This window comes from Hemicordylus capensis, chromosome 16 (genome assembly GCF_027244095.1).
Source record: "Hemicordylus capensis ecotype Gifberg chromosome 16, rHemCap1.1.pri, whole genome shotgun sequence".
NCBI classification, from domain to species: Eukaryota; Metazoa; Chordata; class Lepidosauria; order Squamata; family Cordylidae; genus Hemicordylus; species Hemicordylus capensis.
The window spans coordinates 1,467,831-1,486,782 of NC_069672.1; the positions used below are offsets into that span (position 1 = coordinate 1,467,831).

At 52.3% G+C, this 18,952-nt stretch overlaps 1 protein-coding gene across 4 annotated transcripts in view; it reads left to right on the forward strand.

Moving 5' to 3' along the window:
* Window positions 1-18,952, forward strand: part of PLEKHG5 (pleckstrin homology and RhoGEF domain containing G5) — a 108,511-nt gene that overhangs the window by 33,189 nt on the left and 56,370 nt on the right. Inside the window, exon 1 of one of the 4 annotated variants that reach the window (XM_053281171.1) lies at window positions 17,303-17,732. The exons of 2 other annotated variants lie outside the window; for them this stretch is intronic. In XM_053281171.1, the coding sequence (XP_053137146.1) occupies window positions 17,493-17,732 (240 nt within the window). In that variant the 5' untranslated portion in view covers window positions 17,303-17,492. Of the gene's footprint in view, window positions 1-17,302; window positions 17,733-18,104; window positions 18,216-18,952 lie in introns of those variants that run through there. One more of the 4 variants, XM_053281172.1, reaches the window with a different exon arrangement.

Consider the following 18,952-nt stretch of genomic DNA (forward strand, 5'->3'; position numbering starts at 1 on the left):
TTGGTGCTACAGTACCACTACTGTACTACTTGATCAGTAGATCAAGATGGAATGATTCTCCAAACCAGATGTTTTAAGATAAAACAGGGACAGGCTTTCTCTGTTGATGCCCAGGGACTCTGGAATGCCCTCCCTGTTGAGATAAGAGCCACCCCATCACTGACAACTTTTTAAAAGTCCCTAAGGACTTCTCTTTTCACCCAAGCTTTTTGATTTGTGGTTTTAAATTGTTTTAAGGTTTTTATCCTTGTGTCTTACCAAAGTATACCCCGACAAACTTGTGTGTTAACTTTTTATGTCGTTGTCATAAACCGCTGAGAGGCGGAAGTTTGGGGCATTATACGAATAAAAATATTGGAAAGGGAGAGAAGAGTGTTTGGGGGTAAGAGGAGGCTAGTATTGTTCAAGGGTTAAGATGGTAATGGAGGAAGCCTTTGAAGATGCAGAGGAAAGTGAGAACGGGGTTTTGGAACCTTGAACGTGGAAGCAGGGTTGTCTGGTGGGGTCCATGCCACCAGCAGTAAGGGAACATTGCTGACTGTGTACACTCCTTCCTCTTTTGATTTGTGTCCATCATATGCGGGTGTGTGTGTACACTAGAGAAAGATATCCTTGCTGAAACCACTTCCCACCCTCTGGATAACCACAGTCTGTGTGCAGCCTCACAGGTGTGTGTGGAAGGCGAGGTTGTACCAAGCAAAGGGTGTCTTGCACGTGCCAAAGTTCCTCCTGGTACTGGAGCTCTGGTGTCTTCTCCTTGGCCCCTCTCTGGTCACGCTGCCTGAGGCACACCTAGACATTGGGCTAATCTGGCTGCTCTGCAGCCTTTCTGATCAGCCCAGGAGGGCATCCGGGTGCCTGTAGGAGATGTTCCAACAGGCACAGCTTTGGCACGTTCTCTTAATTACATGGGCCAGGAAAGTATCAGCTGAAGGAGCCCAGTGTGGGGCCTGTGGATTCCAGGTTCCCGGGACAGAGTTTTACTAGGGCTGGGCGGGGTGTGTGTGGGGGGAACATCCCCCCTGCCCAGCAAACTCAGGTGCAAGAGGAGTTTAGTGCTTCTCCGTTCCTCCTCCTCTCGTCCCTTCACACATTGCTGAGATGTGTGCGCCTAAAAAGGCAAAGAGTGAATGAGGCCAGGGTGGGTTTGCAGAAGTGCTCAGACCCAAGTTTGCCTCTGTGTGACATCACTGGCATGCCCCCCCCTTCCCCAAGAGCGGGGTGATTCCAACCCCACTGCAGACTAAGTGCCTTCTCTTCTTCCCCGCTGCCAGGACGTAATTTGTGTGTCTGAGCACAAAATTAGCACGAGGGAACCTTTTTTCCTCTTAACCTAATTGCTCGTTAATGTAAAGCTGTGATGGAATTAGAGCCTCTTATTCGCCCCTCTCCCTGCTTCCTGTCCACCCCAGCGGCCAGCTCTGTTGGTTCTGTGCCATTCTCCAAGAGAGCCGATGCAAGGTGGATTTCTCTTGGGGACCACCCTGAAGTGCAGGTCAGTGGAACATCCACTCAAGGGGAAGGCCAGGTAGGGTCAGCCTGAACGCCCCCCCCCCCCCCGCGGGCTCTTCCTCTTTCCCTCTCCCAGGGCTTTTCCAGCTTTCCTGTCTCTTTGGAAGGCCCTGTGGGGCTTCACTGTGGGGAGCCGGTTTGCTTTTGAGTTTCATTCTGTGTCCAGATGCTTGTCTGCCAAGGGAGTTCTGCTCCGTGAACCTTGTTTGGTGCCTTAGGCTGAAGAAAGACGCGGAGTTTTAAGAGCAGGGGAGGTTCTTTGAAATGGCTATTTCTGCACCTGGCACTGATGTGCAATTTCCCAGTTCCATAGCAGGGCTCTGCACAAATTGATTCCCTCCTCCAAATACCAATACAAATGTTGTGTTTATGGCTGCTACAGGATCCTATTGGCTAGTACCGATGACATCATTGCCACAAAGTGTCAGCAGCCCCCCAATCCTTGAAGGAGAAAGTGTTATGAGTTTTTAAAGAAAGTTGCTGTATGGACACATAAGTACATGGCCACCTATGTGAAACCTTTTAAAAATGTTTTTAAAGGTGTTCAAGGTTACCTGCTTTGTCTCACAGCATTGCCTTGCAGTCCAGAAACAAGTTTCTTAGTTTTTAAAGAGATGGTTTTGGAGAGATTTGCTCCTTCTCCAGCACTGGAGCTAACATTTCGTGGTATTTAAAATATTTACTGAAGAGGGGAAGACGGCAAAGGTTTCCTTCTCAACTTTGTGTTTGCCTGGTGATCCAGCGTTCCAGGCAGGATTGGTTTGGAGGCATCATAACTGCAAATCTAACACCATTCAGGCATATATGTTTGTAGACTTGCGTATGCACATGTAAACATGGTATTGAGTGACTGAGATTAGACCCTGCAATGGGGTTACGACGTATCTCCAAAGTGTGCTTCTGCACTTCCTGTGTTGTGACACTGCCGTCCCTACGCTGACAGCAGGGTGCTATCCGCATTTCGGATGCCTTGTTTTGTATTTAATCGCTGCAGTTTATTGCTATAACGTTGTATGTCCGGCATAAAAAGGTTGCTGTATTTTCTGGTTCTTCATTTCTGCAAGACTGATCCCCCTGCTGGGCACTTTGCTATTTACGTTTAGAATGTGATTTGCCCAAACCGAAGCATTTTGGTGCTGTTGAGTGGGTAATCTGGAAAGCGTCCAGGCAGGACCTTTAGCTCAGAATGGAGGGTGTGTGCTTGCACATCGGCTGGATTCGCGTTGACATCCGTGTGAGGTATTGGGGAGCACTTCACACACGATTCGGGTTTTTCATTGTGCGTTAGTTAGAGTGTAGCCCAGTTTATATCTGGGGTAAAAAACCCCACCTTTTGCATCATTTTTTGGACAAATTTGAACTCTCAGTAAAGCCTCGCAGGAAACCTGCAGTCAAAGTTCCTGGGGAATTTTCTGACTCGGAATGCAATTGCAGTACTTGCTTCTCCAGTGTGGACTGACAAAGCGTACTGAGCGCCCCTTTTGTGACACGGAATGTCGTATTGTCTTGCTGTGGGGACGGCATTGTGAATTGCAGCAGCTGCTGCTGCTGCTGAAAAGTGATCTATAACATAACTTAGGAAATAATACTAGCTCCTGATGTAGCCCCACTGTGGAAAGAACCTAAAACACATAGCCGGGTTCAAGTCATCCCAGTTCTGAAAAACCCGGTGGGTGGGCTACTCCACTGCTAGTGTTTTAAACAGGTCCCAATGGGACTATCTTGATGGGGCTTCCCTGGGGAGGGAATTCTGGGAAAAGAGACACCCCCAGGGTGAGAATCCTCCAGTCTTGGCACAGATCTGAAGCAGAGCCACACTTTCAGATCTCGGCTCACGTGGGGTGTGTGCGTGCAGGGACTGGGGGAAGCACACGAGAAGAGAGAATCCCCCGAGACTTTTGGGGTGGAACTCAAAACTCACCCCTCGCATGATTTCCCAGGACCGGCAAGTGCATTATGGGACTTGGAGTGCTCCCTGCCTGAAAGAGCATGCCTGAGACCCGAGGAAAACCGCTGGCCGTGTGGTCGCTCCTGGGGCCATTTGTGGGGTCTCTTGATGTCGCCATCCACAGACCTTGGCCCAGCATGCCCACCCATGAGGTGATTGAGAAGACCCACGCCTTCCTGCTTAGCCCGTTGGGGGGTTGGTCCCCACGGCGTGAGCAAGCCGCCCCACCCCCTGGAGTTCCCTGCATCTGTCACCGTCCTTCTTAGCCCATTCCTCTTTTGCGTGACCTTTTTTCCTGAGCTGCTGAGAACCACATCCTAAGCCAGAGTTTTGTTTCCGGGGTCCTGGACCTGCTGAAAAAGGCAGCCACAGAGACCACAGCTTCTCTGCATGCTCCACAGTCGTATAAACATTTGACCAGCCACCACTGTGGCTTCTGAGTTTAGAAAGGAAGCCCCTCAGCGCCCTCCTCCTTACAGCCAGGGGACTGATGCTGCTGCCCTGCTTTCTTTTTAAACTGGGGAGATTCCGCTGCTGCGGTGGGTGAGGATAAACACGAGAGTGAGATGAAACCGTGGATGATGCCCAGAGAGAGAATGGAGATGGGGTGTGCAGGGGCGTCACTGTCATAGGGCAAGGGGAGACCGTTGTCTGGGGGCCCACTGCCTTGCCCCCCACCGAGGCAAGTCACATGACTGACTCCCCCGGCCACACACCCACCCGGGCTTCCTTCAGTTGTGTTCGTCCTCCGAAATTGATGTGAGTGTGAAGACCTGGAGCGACCAGAACAGCAGGTCTTTCTCTAGGACCATTAAATGACTGGCATCGTCCACAATTTACAAACCTTTTGTTACCACTATTCAGCCTCATTTAAGATTTCTTTACTTCATGAGCTAAGCTTCAGTCGGGGAGGGGGCATTTTAAAATCTTATCTCTGGGCGCACTCCAACCTTGCTACGTGTGTGTGTGTCTGTGTGTGTGTCTGTGTGTATGTGTGTATGTGTTAGAGAGAGAGAGAGAGAGAGAGAGAGAGATCTCAAGTGAATCTGTCTAGCAAACAGCCGTGGGTTCAAAAAAAAGAAGTCTCCCTTCATGCAACACATAATTAACTTATGGGATTCATTACCACAGATTGCTCTGATGGGGACTGGCACAGATGGTGCTTTAAAAAGGATTAGGCCAGTTCTTCATGGGAGAGAGGTTTATAGATGGAACCTCCATGTTTAGAAGCAGTGCACACCTGATTATCAGATGGAGGGCATGGAAGACAGACGGCTCCCTCCAACGTGCCCACACAGGTGGTGGTTCTCTTCCGTTTCGTAGAGGGAGAGCAACTGGCCTTCTCCAGCCCCAGCACAGCATCCATGTCCAGTGGTTGGGGCTGGTGTGTGTTTCTTTTTAGATGATGAGCCCTTTGGGGACCGGGAGCCATCTTATTTAATTATTATTGTTTTCTATGTACACCTCTGAGAACATTTGTTGAAAAGTGGTATATAAATATCATAGTATATAAATATTGTAGTATATACCATACCAACTCCAGAACTGAGCTTCTCAGGCTTGGAGGATGAACTGGGCCAATTTGAGGTGGCAGGAGAGGATGTTCTAAGGTACCATCAAGTGCAGGAGGATGCCAGCGTGGTTAGCAAGAAGAGTCAGGGAAGCTACAAAAGGGAAGAAAACTTCCTTCAGAAAATGGAAGTCCTGCCCAAATGAAGAGAACAGGAAAGAACATAAATTCTGGCAAAGGAAATGCAAGGAGACAATAAGGGATGCAAAAATAGAGTTTGAGGAACATTTGATGGAGCTGCTCTGGGAAGAGCAGAAGGTTTCAAGTTCACTCTCTGGCTTCTCCAAGATAGGACAAGATTTTTTAATAGGACAAGATTTTTTTTATTGAACCAACAAACTACCAAAGCATACAGTACGTTGCCAAAGCACAATTATATACAAAGTGGTTGTTTGTACATGATATATCTACAAAGATTTACACACAAGGATTTGGAAACCCACAAAGTTATGAGGTATATGCAGGTAGTACTGTAACTCGGGGGTGGGGGATTACAAGGCACATCAGGTAATCGGGGGGGGGGTGGTTTATGTCCAACGTCCATTTCCACAATTTGTCCCATTGCTGTTTAGAAGATATATTCTTGTCTTTTTGCACATAACCATACAAACTTTTCCAGAAGAGATTTACTGTCTCATCTGCGTGAACCTCTTGGTTGCGTCTTCCCTCCCTATTCCTATGCAGGAGCATTGCATAAATGACATACAGGTTTACTAACCTGATTACGAGAAGGGGAACGTTCCAGTTCCCTAGTATGAGGGCACATGTTCTGTCCCGTTTCCTTGAAGGTTTCTTTCTGGGACCTCGAAAGGAGGTTCTATCGCTCAAACCCGAGGTTAGTTCTTCCCAAGTCTGTTTTTCCAAATCAGGCCACTCTAACAGCTTGCTTACTCCCTGCCACACTCTTTTGGCTACCACACACTCTTTTAAGAAATGTGAATGGGTTTCCCTGAATGTTTTGCCTAGCTCACTAGCTTTCTGTTTGCAAGTGATTTTAGGGCACTCTTGCTGGTCCTCTGGGAGCCATGGCTTAGCCGCATTAAGTGGTAGTACTTGATGGTATAAGCGCCACCTTGTTTCCCATAAATGGAAAGGGACTTTTTTCTCCTTAAAGAGAGCGATAGGGTGATCGGGTTGCAACAAGTACTGTGAAGTGCTGTGTTTGTAGCGTTTACATTCTAAATCAGGTTTTAAGAAACCCACTTCTAGAATCTCTCCATAAATTGTTTTCCTTAGCTGCTTAACTGAGGAGGATCCTTTAAATAGATCCGGTTCAACCTTCCATTTTTTAAGTGAGAATAACAAATCTCTCAAGTAGTCCGGGTGTTCTCTTTTTAATACTTGTGTGATATTACCATTGAAAGATCCTTTCCCTCACCATGCTATGCCCCATGCTGACTTGCGCCAACGCAGAGCGAAAAGCGAGACCCAGGTTTTTTGCAGGAGGTTGGACATATTATGCACATTCACGAAAATCCAGTTTCCAAAATTGTAGGACATGAATTCAGTTACAAAATAGGGTTGCAGGGCAGGTAGGGCTAGGCCTCCCCGCTCAGCCTCCTTAAATGCTACTGCACTGGCCAAAGGGAAGGACGCTGTGTGCCATACTAGATGGAAGATCTGGCTTTCAACTCTCCGAAGGAGATTGAGCGGGGGAGGACAGACTACCGCCAGGTTATGCACCGGGGATATCAGGTAAGTCCGGATGTGAACCGCTTTCTGGTACATGGCAAGGCTCCATTTTTTCCACATGGTGATTTTAAGCATTACTGTTTCTTCCCAATCTGTCCAATTCCCCCCCACCCCCCCAGACTTTTTCCTTAATCCTATATTCAATCCCCAAAATGTTTACTGTATCTACCCACTTCAGTTTGGACTCTGGGGCCCCTTTTCTTTTACATTCAGAGATGGGTAGGCACGAGAGTTGCTGGCATCCAGGGTCCATTTTAACAAATAGGGCTGAGAGAGATTCCTGCCTGCAACCTTGGAGAAGTTGCTGCCAGTCTGTGAAGACAATACTGAGCTAGATGGACCAAGGGTCTGACTCAGTATATGGCAGCTTCCTATGTTCCTATGTTCCTATATCGCTAGAAGAGTCAAGGGGAATAACAAAAACTTCTTTAAATATACCAGAAGCAGAAAACCTGCCAGGGAGGCAGCAGGACCCTTAGATGATGATGATGTGAAAGGGGTTATTAAGAAGGATAAGGAGACTGCAGAGAAGCTGAATGAGTTCTTTGCCTCTGTCTTCATGGCAGAGAATACTGACCATATACCCGTTCTGGAACTGAGCTTCTGAGGCCTGGAGGCTGAAGAACTGGGCCAATTTGAAGGGACGAGAGAGGATGTTCTAAACTGTCTTGAAAAGCTAAAAATTAACAAATCACCAGGGCCAGATGGAATCCACCCAAGAGTTCTGAAGGAACTCAAATCTGAAATTGCTGATCTCCTAGCAAAAATATGTAACTTGTTCCTACAATCAGACTCTGTCCCAGAGGACTGGAAAGTAGCTAATGTAACTCTGATTTACAAAAAGAGATCCAGATGGGATCCGGGAAATTACAGGCTGGTCAGCTTAACTTCAGTGCCGAGTAAATTGATGAAAAGCATACTTAAGGACAAAATTATTAAGCATATAGAAGAACAGGCCTTGTTGAAGGAGAACCAGCCAGGCTTCTGCAAAGGAAAGTCTTGCCTCACGAACCTTTTGAAGCTCTTTGAGATTGTCAACAGGCATGTGGGTAAAGGGGATCTGGTTCCAAAAAGCTTTTGGAAGCTTTTTGACAAAGTTCCCCACCAAAGGCTCTTGAGTGACTACTGTGGTTACTAGTCTGGTGGCTGTGGGCCACCTCCAGCCTCAGAGGAAAGATGCCTCTCAATACCAGCTGCAGGGGAGCAGCAGGAGGAGGAGAGGGGGCATGCACAGACCTCTTGCTTGTGGGCTCCCCAGAGGCATCTGGTGGGCCACTGTGGGAAACAGGAGGCTGGACTAGATGGGCCGTCTTGGGCCTGATCCAGCAGGGCTGTTCTTACGTTCTTATGATCCTGGCCCTTCTCCTGCCAACTGCATTCCATCTGAATAGCAAGCCTGTTCAGACAGAAACCTGGTGCTGTGGGCCAGCCCAGAAGAGAGTGCTTGCTTTGGCAAGGGTGCTGCAGATCTCTGTGGAGGGCATTTCTCCATAATGAATGCCCAGATGCACCGCTGGGATTTGTGGCCTGACTCCGTCCTTCAGGGATGTGGAGACGCTTCCAGAGGCCCAAGGAGAGATGGTTGTTTAGGCTAGCAGCTCTGGCACGCTGGCCGCCATCTGTTATTCTAGGCAGTCACGCAGGGCTGATGTGTTTATTGAGATGAGATGCTCACGCGCTTGCTTACTCTGGAAGGGGCAACGAGGAAATATGGACATCACTGTGGCAGGGTACGGAAAGGGGAAACTCAGCTGCCTTCGGGGCCTGCTACTTACAGGGAGGCAAAGGGGAGGTTTCGCCAGATCTCTCTCTTTCTCTCTCTCTCTCTCTCTCCCAAGTTGTAAAGGGAATGATATCAATTCTTATGGGGGTGAACGACACATACCTGTAGTTACCTGAATCAAAGATGACACTGAATTGAAGACAACCCCCTTAAAAAGTAGAGGTTATATACTGGTCATACCTGCATTTACTCAAAGGAACAGGACTCTGAATTTAAGATTACCTTCCGATTTCTCATATTAAAAAAACTACTACTATTTATATACTGGTTTTCAACAAAAGTTCCCAAAGCAGTTTACATAGAGAACTATAAATAAATAAATAAAGATGGATCCCTGCCCGCAAAGGGCTCAGAATCTAAAAAAAGAAAACATAAGAGAACCAGCAACAGCCACTGGAGCAGGGGCATAACTATCATAGGGCAAGGAGAGACAGTTGCCCACTGCCTTGGGGGGGCCCCCCAGAGACAAGTCACATGACCTGCCCGGGCTTCCTTCAGTTGGATTCATCCTCCAAAACCGACGTGGGTGTGAAGACCTGGAGCTACTAGAACAGCAGGTCTTTCTCTAGGACCATTAAATGACTTGCATCATCTACAATTTACAAAACATTTTAAAAAACAATTTAGGATGATGTTCTATTGTGGCACATAGGTGGTGTGTGTGTGTATAAAACACCACACACTATCCTTTTTGTTACCACTATTCAGCCTCATTTAAGATTTCTTTACTTCATGAGCTGAGCTTCAGTGAGCAGGGGTCCCATTTTAAAATCTTGTCTCTGGGCCCACTCCAACCTTGCTACGTCCTTGCCCTGGAGGGATGCTGTGCTGGGGATGGAGAGGGCCAGTTGCTCTCCCCCTGCTCAATAAGGAGAATCACCACTTTGATTTTGAAAAGGGGCCTCTTTGTTCAGTTAGCAGGGGGGAAACCTGGGAAAAAAACTAGTCTTGGATTCAGGTAAATACAGTACAAGACACCAGACCACAGCCAGGGCGCGCTCTCTCTCTCACACACACAATTCTGTGCAAGCAAAAAGAAATAAAAAGAAAAGCCACAGGTGATGTTAAATTAGCTGCACCAGATCTGAGCTCCTGAGAATCTCAATTTTTCTGCAAAAGTACAATTCAGGCAAGAAATCAGTTCATTTTTCCTGGGAGGGCAGGCTGGTGCGTGTGCTTCTGATGTCCTGAAAAACATGGTGCTGGACCATTCTGTGTCGCCTATTGCTAAGAGGCCGAGCTGTGGCTCAGGACACCCCTGGGCGCTTTCCAGATTAGACCCTGCAAACAGGGTCACAGGTTGTGACACTGCAGTCCCTATGCTGACAGCAGGGTGCCGTTCACATTTCGGATGCCTTGTTCTAGATTTAATCACTGTGATTTATTGCTTTTATTATTTCTTGTTTACACAGTCAGACAGGTGTTATTGACTGGTTTGTTTTATCCAGACATCGAGTCCTTCCCAAGGACCGGATGCCAGAATTTTATTGTCAATGGTTATAGATATCGTTGCAGAATAAAGGCTGTTCCCAGTAAAGCTGCTTTTTGTAACTGGCTGATGGTGATTTCTGTGGCCCCTCTGGTGTTGAGGTGCTCTTCAAGGTCTTTTGGGACTGCACCCAGGGCGCCAATGACCACTGGGATTATTTGGGTCTTCTTCTGCCACAGCCTTTCAATTTCAGTTGGTAGATCTTTGTATTTGGTGATTTGTTTCTATTTCTTTTTCTTCTATTCTGCTATCCCCTGGTATTGCTATGTCGATTATTTATTTATTTATTTATTTATTTATCCGATTTCTATACCGCCCTTCCAAAAATGGCTCATTACACAGAAAAATAATAAATAAATAAATAAATAAGATGGCTCCCTGTCCCCAAAGGGCTCACAATCTAAAAGAAATATAAGATAGACACCAGCAACAGTCACTGGAGGTACTGTGCTGGGGGTCCGGAGAGGGCTATAATGTTATACGTCTGGCATAAGAAGGTTGCTGTATTTTCCGGTTGTTAATTTTCGTGAGGCTTCTCCCCCATTGGTCTCATGCCCCACCTGTTGGGTGCTTCTGCATGCGCAAAGGAGAAAGTTTGCACAAAAGCACCAAGAAATGTTCATAAAAGAGTCCATTGCGTCAGCGGTTCCCCACCTGTGACCCTATTGGCTGGAAATGGAGGAGGAGGAGGAGGAGTGGGGGGCAGTGAATGTGGCCCAGGTGGAATATGGACACCTCCTGCCCGGAAAATCCGCTTCAGTGGCCGGCAATACGGGCAGCCAAAACCCTGTCGTGTTGCACAGAAAACGGCATCCAAGCCTCTGTGTCCCTGTTTTCAAACCACTGCCTAATTCCACTGCACTTTTGCAACACTTTAACCGCGGCAAATCTCATAGTCCGGAAGACGCCCTGCTGGGTGCTTTGCCATTTATATTTTGAATGCAATTTGCCTGAACCGAAGAATTTTGCCACCGTTGAGTGGGCATTCTGGAAAGTGGCCTGATGGAGCCCCTGCGGCGAATGTGGCTGCAGGCACCCGCTGCCGTGCACAGCGCCCTCCCCATGGACGAGATGCCTCCCGGCACGTTGCAAGGACTTCTGCTCTAACGCTCTGTCCGTTATGGGCCTGATGTTTGACTGTGGCCCTGGGGAGTTTTTCCAGGTCCAGGGTCTTTTTGGAAATGGCTCACATCCCCCCCATTTGCGCTGCCTGGACGCCTCCCCTGTTTTCGAATAGAGACCGCTCAAAGAGGGGATCTGATCACGGTTTGCCAGCGATGCATGACGTGAAGGAAGTGGAGAGAGCGGCGAGGGCCAAGGGTGTCTCCCCCCCACCCCACTCCCTCCCAGCGCCAGAGCTGGTGGGCGCCCAGCGAGGCTGATTGGCGGCCGCGTCCAGGCAGACCCAGGAAGGCCGGTCTTCCTGCGCACCATTCATAATTGATGTGTGGCATTTTACTGCCACCTGATACAGCAAAGGGCCCCAGCTTGGATGGCTGTGAAAGGGGATGAGAGCAAGTCGGGGTGTGTGTGTGAGAGAGAGTGGGTCTGCACTGCGAAGGCCTTGCATGGCCTGCCTAATAAGCAGCCGCCATGGATGGGAGCGAGCCACCCGCCACCGCCCTGAGTGTACTCTTCATGCCTGCATCTGAGCATGGAGCAAGAGGGCAAGGGTGTGTGTGTGTGTGTCTGGAAGGAGTCCAAATCCACTTGAGCGGATGCCCGGGAGATGTCGGAGCGCCTTCCATAACCCTCCACTGAGCCCTTTCGGCCGCTGCCATCCCGAGGAGTGCAGCCGTGGGCTTCAGCAGGGGCAGCCAACCCCAGGATGAAGAGCCTGCTGTTCGGAGCTGTCCTGGTGGCCCCTGGGCCTTCCCCACCTCTTGCATAACTGCCGCAGGGAGCGGGGCACTGAACCCTGCTTACCCCTGCTGGGATGGCACCGGCGGCAGCAGCAGTGAGCCTGCTTTTCACAGGCAAGGGACTTCTTGCTTTCCAAGGCCTGGTGTGTTTTTCCTGGCCCCACAGAGCTGGTGGCTATTAGCCCCAAGCCCCGGGGACCCAAATCCCTGCCCTCAGACTCTTGGAAGGGGCCGATGTGGGGAACAGTCTCGCCATTGACCTCCAGCCGGCAGGGCATGAGACGGTGTGGTGTGGCGGCCTGGCTCTGGCCACAAGCCCTTGCTCTGGGGTGGGGGCTCCTAAGAGGCCTCCCTCCCCCACCTCCTTGGAAAGGTGGAAACAAGCGGGGAGAATGAGGTTGTGTGAGCTGCCACCTTGTGCCTTGGTTCGGCTGCTCCTATGCCTTTCTCAGCAGCCTGGCCTGCAAAGGTGAAGCCACAGTGAAGGACATTCGCAATTGCTCTAGCAATTTTTTAAATTGTTCGTGACTTGAGCTACTTGGAGAAATCACCGATGTATTCACACTACGAGCAGGGACCTTGCTCCCAAACTCATCTTCAACCCTCTAGAAAAAAATCTCTCCGCCTAAATCAACCTTACAGGCCGGAAGGTGCTGCTGAAATGCCTGTATTCTCACGGCTCAGATAGACTGTTGCTGCTTGAGGACCCTGGTGCACCACAACCTCTTGCTGCCTTGCAAGGCCCTGGTTTTCCCCCTGCCTTCACCAGCAGCTTTCAGTGGCTGAATGTGCTGTGCTGTGGTAGGCTGCAGGCACAGGGCCAATGGGAAGCTGTGACCGCTGGAACATTCTGCCTGGCCTGCTGCCCTCGCTAAGCCTCTGAGCAATTCCATGCATGATGCAACCTAATGTTCTTTTAGTTGTCAACAGGTCACCTGATCTTTGTCCATTTGGCACCCTGTGCTGGCTGGACCCAGGGCAGTTCCCAGGGACGGTATTGTGCTCCTGAGAGCAAATATTCAGTTTGGATATTTCCTTTGAATATTTGAGTCTTTTTGTGGCAGCACTTCCACAATGCGCCAGCAGATGGGGGTGTTTGCTAAGAGCATGCTGGCCACACTCCTCACAAAGCCTGCAGCTTAAAGCTCCCCCCCTCCCCGTCCTCCTCAGCTGAAGTTCTTCACCTTGCCACAACCAGGGCAGCGTGACTTGGCTGGCCCCAGACACACGAGAAGGACTGTGTGATTTCCTGACAACCTGCTGGAGTTCAAGGCATCTCTGCAGTGTCTACTGCAGGGCACCCAGCGTGTGATCGGCAGCGGGTGATCCTGCAGGGCGCTTTCCAGATCGCACACCACGACAGTGTCACGACTGTGCTTCTGTACTGCCCGTCTTTCGACACCACAGTCCCTGCGCCGTCAGCAAGGTGCCGCTCACCTTTCCGAGGCCTTCTTTCAGATTTTATCCTTCCGTTTTAGTCCTACAATGTTGCAGGTGCATCACACACACACACACACACACACACACACACACACACACACACCTGCCTTTTCCCGTGGCAGGAGGGGCTGCGCAAGCGATTTACGTTTTCAGAACGATCCTGGCAAGCCGAAGCATTTTCCTGCCGAATAGCATGCAATCCGGAAAGCACCCTTGTGGGTCACCATTGGGCTCATGCACTCTGCGTTTCTAGGCGTGTGCGCTGGAGACAAGAGGCACTCCCCCCACCCCACCCCCGTTCAGAAATGTGGCTCTCTGACACCCTGGCACGGGAAGGGGAGAAGGGCAGCTCTCACATGAGAAGGAGGGCTTGAGAGCTGCGTGAATGACGGTACCTGCGATCCTTTGAAAAGTGAACCTGGGTCCCGGCCCTTTCGAATGCACTGTGATACCTCTGTTCAACATAACGTGCAAATAACTGTGCTTGTGCACCCTGGACACTCAGGAGTGTTGGGCATAACACTTGAACTGAACTTTGGAGGACCATGGTATGGTGGCCAGGGGCTGGGGCATGTTGCCGAAGGAGGGGCAGCCAACTGTCCTCTTCTGGTCTGAAGCCAACGGAAGGGCCCATCGCTCTGTGGCAGGCAGCAGAGCCCCGCTTTCTTGGCAGCCTCTCCAGGTAGGGGTGGGATGGCTGCTGCCCGTCAGTGTGAGCAGTTCTTAGCTAGGCGGCCTAAGGGCCAGACTCAGCATAAGGCAGCTTCCTGTGTGGCTCGCAGAACTGATGCTCTTGTTCTGAGCTCGCAGTGGCAGCAGCAGCAGCCCCCACCAGGCCCAGCTGGCGCATCCCTTCCCCCCCCCTCCCATGGCTGCGATGCTATTGTGCTGCTCCTGGAAAGGAAGCGGCCGGCTGGCCAAGGAATATTTGCCTCCCCCCCCACAATGGGGTCAGAGTTTGGCTGGCACAACGGGCAGGCTTGTGCCGCCCTCTGTTTTTAGTGGAGCCGCTCCAGGAGTCCAGGGCCACGGAGATGTGCCCACGTCTCCCATAGCCACTTGTGAGCCCTCCCCCCATAAAGGCCAGGCTCTGGAACAAGGCCTCTCGGCGAAAGACCCCAGAGAGCTGTGGCTGGAGAAGGGGGCCGAGGGGTCTGAGGGCGAACCTTCTTCGAACCTTTCTGTCTTCCGGGGTGGAGTTGGGGGGTCTCCCTTGCTGTGGCTCCCAGGACTGGGTGAGACTTCCGGGGTGTTTTCATGCAGCCTCCTCCGTTCGGATCTCTGAGAGAGCAAGCCAGAAATGGCAGCAGAGATGTGTCAAGGCATCTTCTCCACCCTCAGCCATGGACCCCCCACCCCCTGATCAGAATTGGGACTGGGAAGGTGTTTTGATCCGACCCCCTTTCTATTTTCCTGTTGAAAAATGTACATGTGTGCACATATTTCTTTCTCCAACGGAGGCAAAAAGTAGCCGGGAGGGCAATTTTCATCAGGAAAACAGTATAGGAGGAAAAGAGGCCCCCCCACTGCCCCCCAATGCTGTGGTTTCAAGTCTGCATTTGCCCCCCTCCCTCCTGCTATTTGCAAAAGTTTCAAGATGATGGAGATGCAGCCAGGCATTGCCACCACCATGGCTTTCTTGGCCTCTGAAGAAGACCCTTTTTGTTCTGAATTAAAATGTGAGATAGCCTGGATCTCTAAAAAGAGAGCCGAGAATCTCTACGAAGTTCAGGGGTTCCTCCCAAGGAGACATTTGGGAGGATTTCCTCAGGGGGTTTCCCCACAACTCATCACATTCTTTTTGGAGAGTCCACTCTAGGCGATCTCCTATTTAAATTCTTCCAAATTTCCCCTTGGGAAGAACCCCCTGCAATTTTGGAGAGCATTCTGGTTTCTCCTGGGGTGTGTGGGTGGGTGGGAGCCTGAGAACCCTGAAATTCTGAGAGGATGGCCACTTTGGAGAGACTGTGGGCATTATTCATTTGCAGTTCTCCCTCGCCATCTGCGGGTTTCCCAATCGCGGTTTTAAGTAGCCGCGACAGAAATTGTGGCTGGTCTTGCCAACTGTGAACCGAGTATCCATGGTTTGGCAAGATTTCTTGGTAATTTGGGTGTTCCCCCCCCCATTATTTCTGTGGGCCAGGGGTTGATTTTGGGGGCTTGGGTGATTTTCAGGAGTTCATGAGTGATGGGGGGGTCAGCAGTGATTTTTGGGATTCCCCTTCACTCTGCTTACTGACTCATGGAAATTTGGGGGGATTTGGAGGGATTTATTTCTATTTTTAACTGTGTTCTTTGGTCTTTTTGCAACTACGATTCCCTTAACTCCATTTGCCATTGATTTCAGCGGCTTGCCAACTGTGAAATCGCCAACTGCGAAGTTTTCCCAGAATAGGGAACCCTTGCAGTTGGTGAGAGGCCTTGTGAGTTAGGCTAGGCTGAGAAAAGCAACTGGCCTAGGATCACCCCATGAGCTTTGTGGCTGAACGGGGATTTGAACTCAGGTCTTTGCGGTCCTAGTCCAACAGTCTGATTGCTATGAGGAGCCCACCCCAACTAGGAATATCGGAATATTGGAGAGGAGAGCTGGTCTTGTGGTAGCAAGCATGACTTGTCCCCATAGCTAAGCAGGGTTGCATATGAATGGGAGACTTGATGTGTGAGCACTGGGAGATATTCCCCTCAGCCGGGGATGGCTCTGGGAAGAGCAGAAGGTTTCAGGTTCATTCCCTGGTGAAATCTCCAAGAGAGGGCTGAGAGAGACTCCTGCCTGCAACCTTGGAGAAGCTGCTGCCAGTCTGGGTAGACAATCCTGAGCTAGATGGACCTATGGTCTCACTCAGTATATGGCAGTTTCCTATGTTCCTAAACTGCCATATACTGAGTCAGACCATAGGTCCATCTAGCTCAGTCTTGTCGTCACAGACTGGCAGTGGCTTCTCCAAGGCTGCAGGCAGGAGTCTCTCTCCCAGCCCTATCTCGTTGGAGATGCTGCCAGGGAGGGAACTGGGAACCTTCTTCTCTTCCAGAGCGTCTCTATCCCCTGAGGGGAATCTCTTCCAGTGCTCACACTTCTAGTCTCCCTTTCATATGCAACCAGGGCGGACCCTGCTTAGCTAAGGGGGCACTTCATGCTGGCGACCACAAGACCAGCTCTCCTCTAATGAGGTGCCCCTAAGGGTGTCCCCTCCCGCCTTGCTTCCACCAGGGGCTCCATCCGCCCCTCGTGCCCTGTGGGGAGTCACCCACAGCTGCTTGGGTCTCCCGCAGGCACTGAGCTGTTCTTGCCATTTGGCTCAGCGCCTCCCTTGCAGTGCAGATCATGCTGGATTCCTGCCCTGCATATAAATGGCCCAGTACCTGAGGGGGCGCAAGGCCCGAGAAAAAGAAGCAGTATTTGAATGGGAAGGCTGGGGGGGTGGGTGTGATATTCCCCTGAGGACACGATCTGGATCCCACCCCAACTTTTAAAAACGTGGTGCAATCCTTTGGTGGTCATACACCTCCAGCTCGGGTACCCCAGGCAGGGAGACTCTGTGTGTGTGTGTGTGTGTGTGTGTGTGTGTGTGTGTGTGTGTGTGTCCGTCCGTCCGTCCTCAATAGCACACGCATGAATGGTGTGTGCACACACAATGGGGCAAGGCAAGTGTGCTTGTCCTCTGGATGCCAGTGGGGGGAGTCCTCCTCAGTGCTGCTTTGCTGAAGCCGGTCAGGAATTCTGGTCCTTCCCCTCCAAGGGCTGCAGGCAGGCAGGGAGAGGAGAACTGCAGGCGGCGCTGGCGCTGGCCACCAGCCCCCTGCGCAGGATCCGGCCGTGCCAGCCTGGCCGCAAGGAGCCGCCGCCGCGCACTGGCTGGCCCCTCGGGCTTGCTGCTCGCGCCGCCGCCGGCCAGACGGTGTCTCGCCGCCGCCGCCCCTTTGTCTCTGGCTCCCGCGCCTGAGTCGCAAGCCGGCCTCTGCTGCGGCGGCGGCGGCTCTCGGTCTTCAGCGCGCGAGGAGCGCGCACCCGCGGCTGCGGTGCCGGCGCGCAGCAGGCGGGGAGTGGTGCGCGCCTCCAGCCTCTCTCCTGCTGGGCGGGCGGAGGGCTCGATCCCGGCCGTGGCCACCCTCCTCCTCCTCCTCGTCGTCGCCGCCGCCGGGCTGGCCATGGCTTTGTCTCCTCCGGCCGGGCGCTGCGCAGCGTGAGAGGGCGAGCGATGCGCGGGGGCTGCGCGGGGGCCCCCGGAAGCCTGGCTGGGCGCGAGACGCCGCTGCCCTGGAGCCGAGGAGCAGGCGGGTCCCCGTGGCCGAGCAGCCCGGCTCTGGACGGGGCCAGCAGGCAGCGGCGGCTGGGAGAAGACGGCAAGGCGCCCCGCGAGGCGGGCAGAGCGACCCCGGAGGAAAGGCTGCCCACCCGAGGAGGAGGAGGAGGAGGAGGAGGAGGAGGCCTCCGGCTGGTGAGTCACGGCGCGCACATCAGGCAGGGGGGCGGGCCGCCCCCCCCAAGCGAGTGGAGGGGCGCGTGGCTAGCGGGCGAGCCGGCGCTGGGCAGCTGGGTGCGGGCCTCCCTCCCTGGGGAGACGGGGGCGCATCCCGCCCCCCGCCCCGGTGCTCGGATGCACGCCGTCGCCCCCGACGGCCCGCATCCCAGCCGTTGCTCTCCTCTCCGGGTCGCGGCAGACCAGAACTGGGACCCGCGTTGCTCTGCCCAGTGGAGGCTGCCTGCCGCGCGACGCCGTCTCCTCTCCTCCGCTCCCCACACTTGTCTCTGGGCGGGACGGATATATCCTGGCAGAGCTGTGCCGGGGGGGGGGGGCGGGCGGTGGATTTGGACCCCGCTCCGCGCTCTGGCTCGCAGCAGCGCCAGCCTGGCAGATGTGCAGAACCCGGGAGGAAGCAACGCCTGGGCGGCGGAGACATCCTGGAGGCCAGGCAGGCAGGTGGGTGGGCGCCGCCCTGGGGCAGGTGTGGAGTTGTTCTCGGAGGCCTGGCCGGCACGCTGGGAAGGCAAAGGGCTCCCACCAGACGGGCCGGATGGAGAGGCCTTCCCCACGGCAATGCTGGACTTGGGGGGGTGGGGGTGTCGTCTCCAAAATCCCAGAGTCCAGGGCTGCAGCTGCTGAGGCCTGGAGAGCTCCTGGCAGGCAGACTTCAGGAAGGCCCCAGGTGGGCCAGGTGGGGAAGGGAACCTGGGCAAGAACTGCAGAAAGGAGGGCTGTGCTGGTGGCACCTTAAAGATCAACCCAGACCGTCCCAGCCTCGGGTCCCGACTGCAACTCCCACCATGCCCTGCCACAATGGCTGATGATGAGAGTTGTAGTCCAACACCTGGGACCCCTGGCTTGAGCATCCCTGTCTGGAGAGCATCCGTGGTGGTACTTTTTAATATTCCAGCACAGCTATAGCAATGTGGTCAATGCAGGATGAGTGGTCCTTGCTTTTGTGTCAGCAAAGGGGATTTGTGCTTTTGACATGCATGCAACCCGAGTATCCTGGCCTAATATTTGCCTTTCAGCTAGAAACGGGCTTCTTTCCTATATAGGAGTTGCATGCAGTAGTCCGTGAAAGACACTTTGCTCGTGCCCAGAGGCACTCTAGTCAGTCACTTAAAGGAGGATGAACTACTGGTGCAAAATTCTGCCAGGGGGCCTGTTCTTGGGAAGTCCTAGGGCACAGC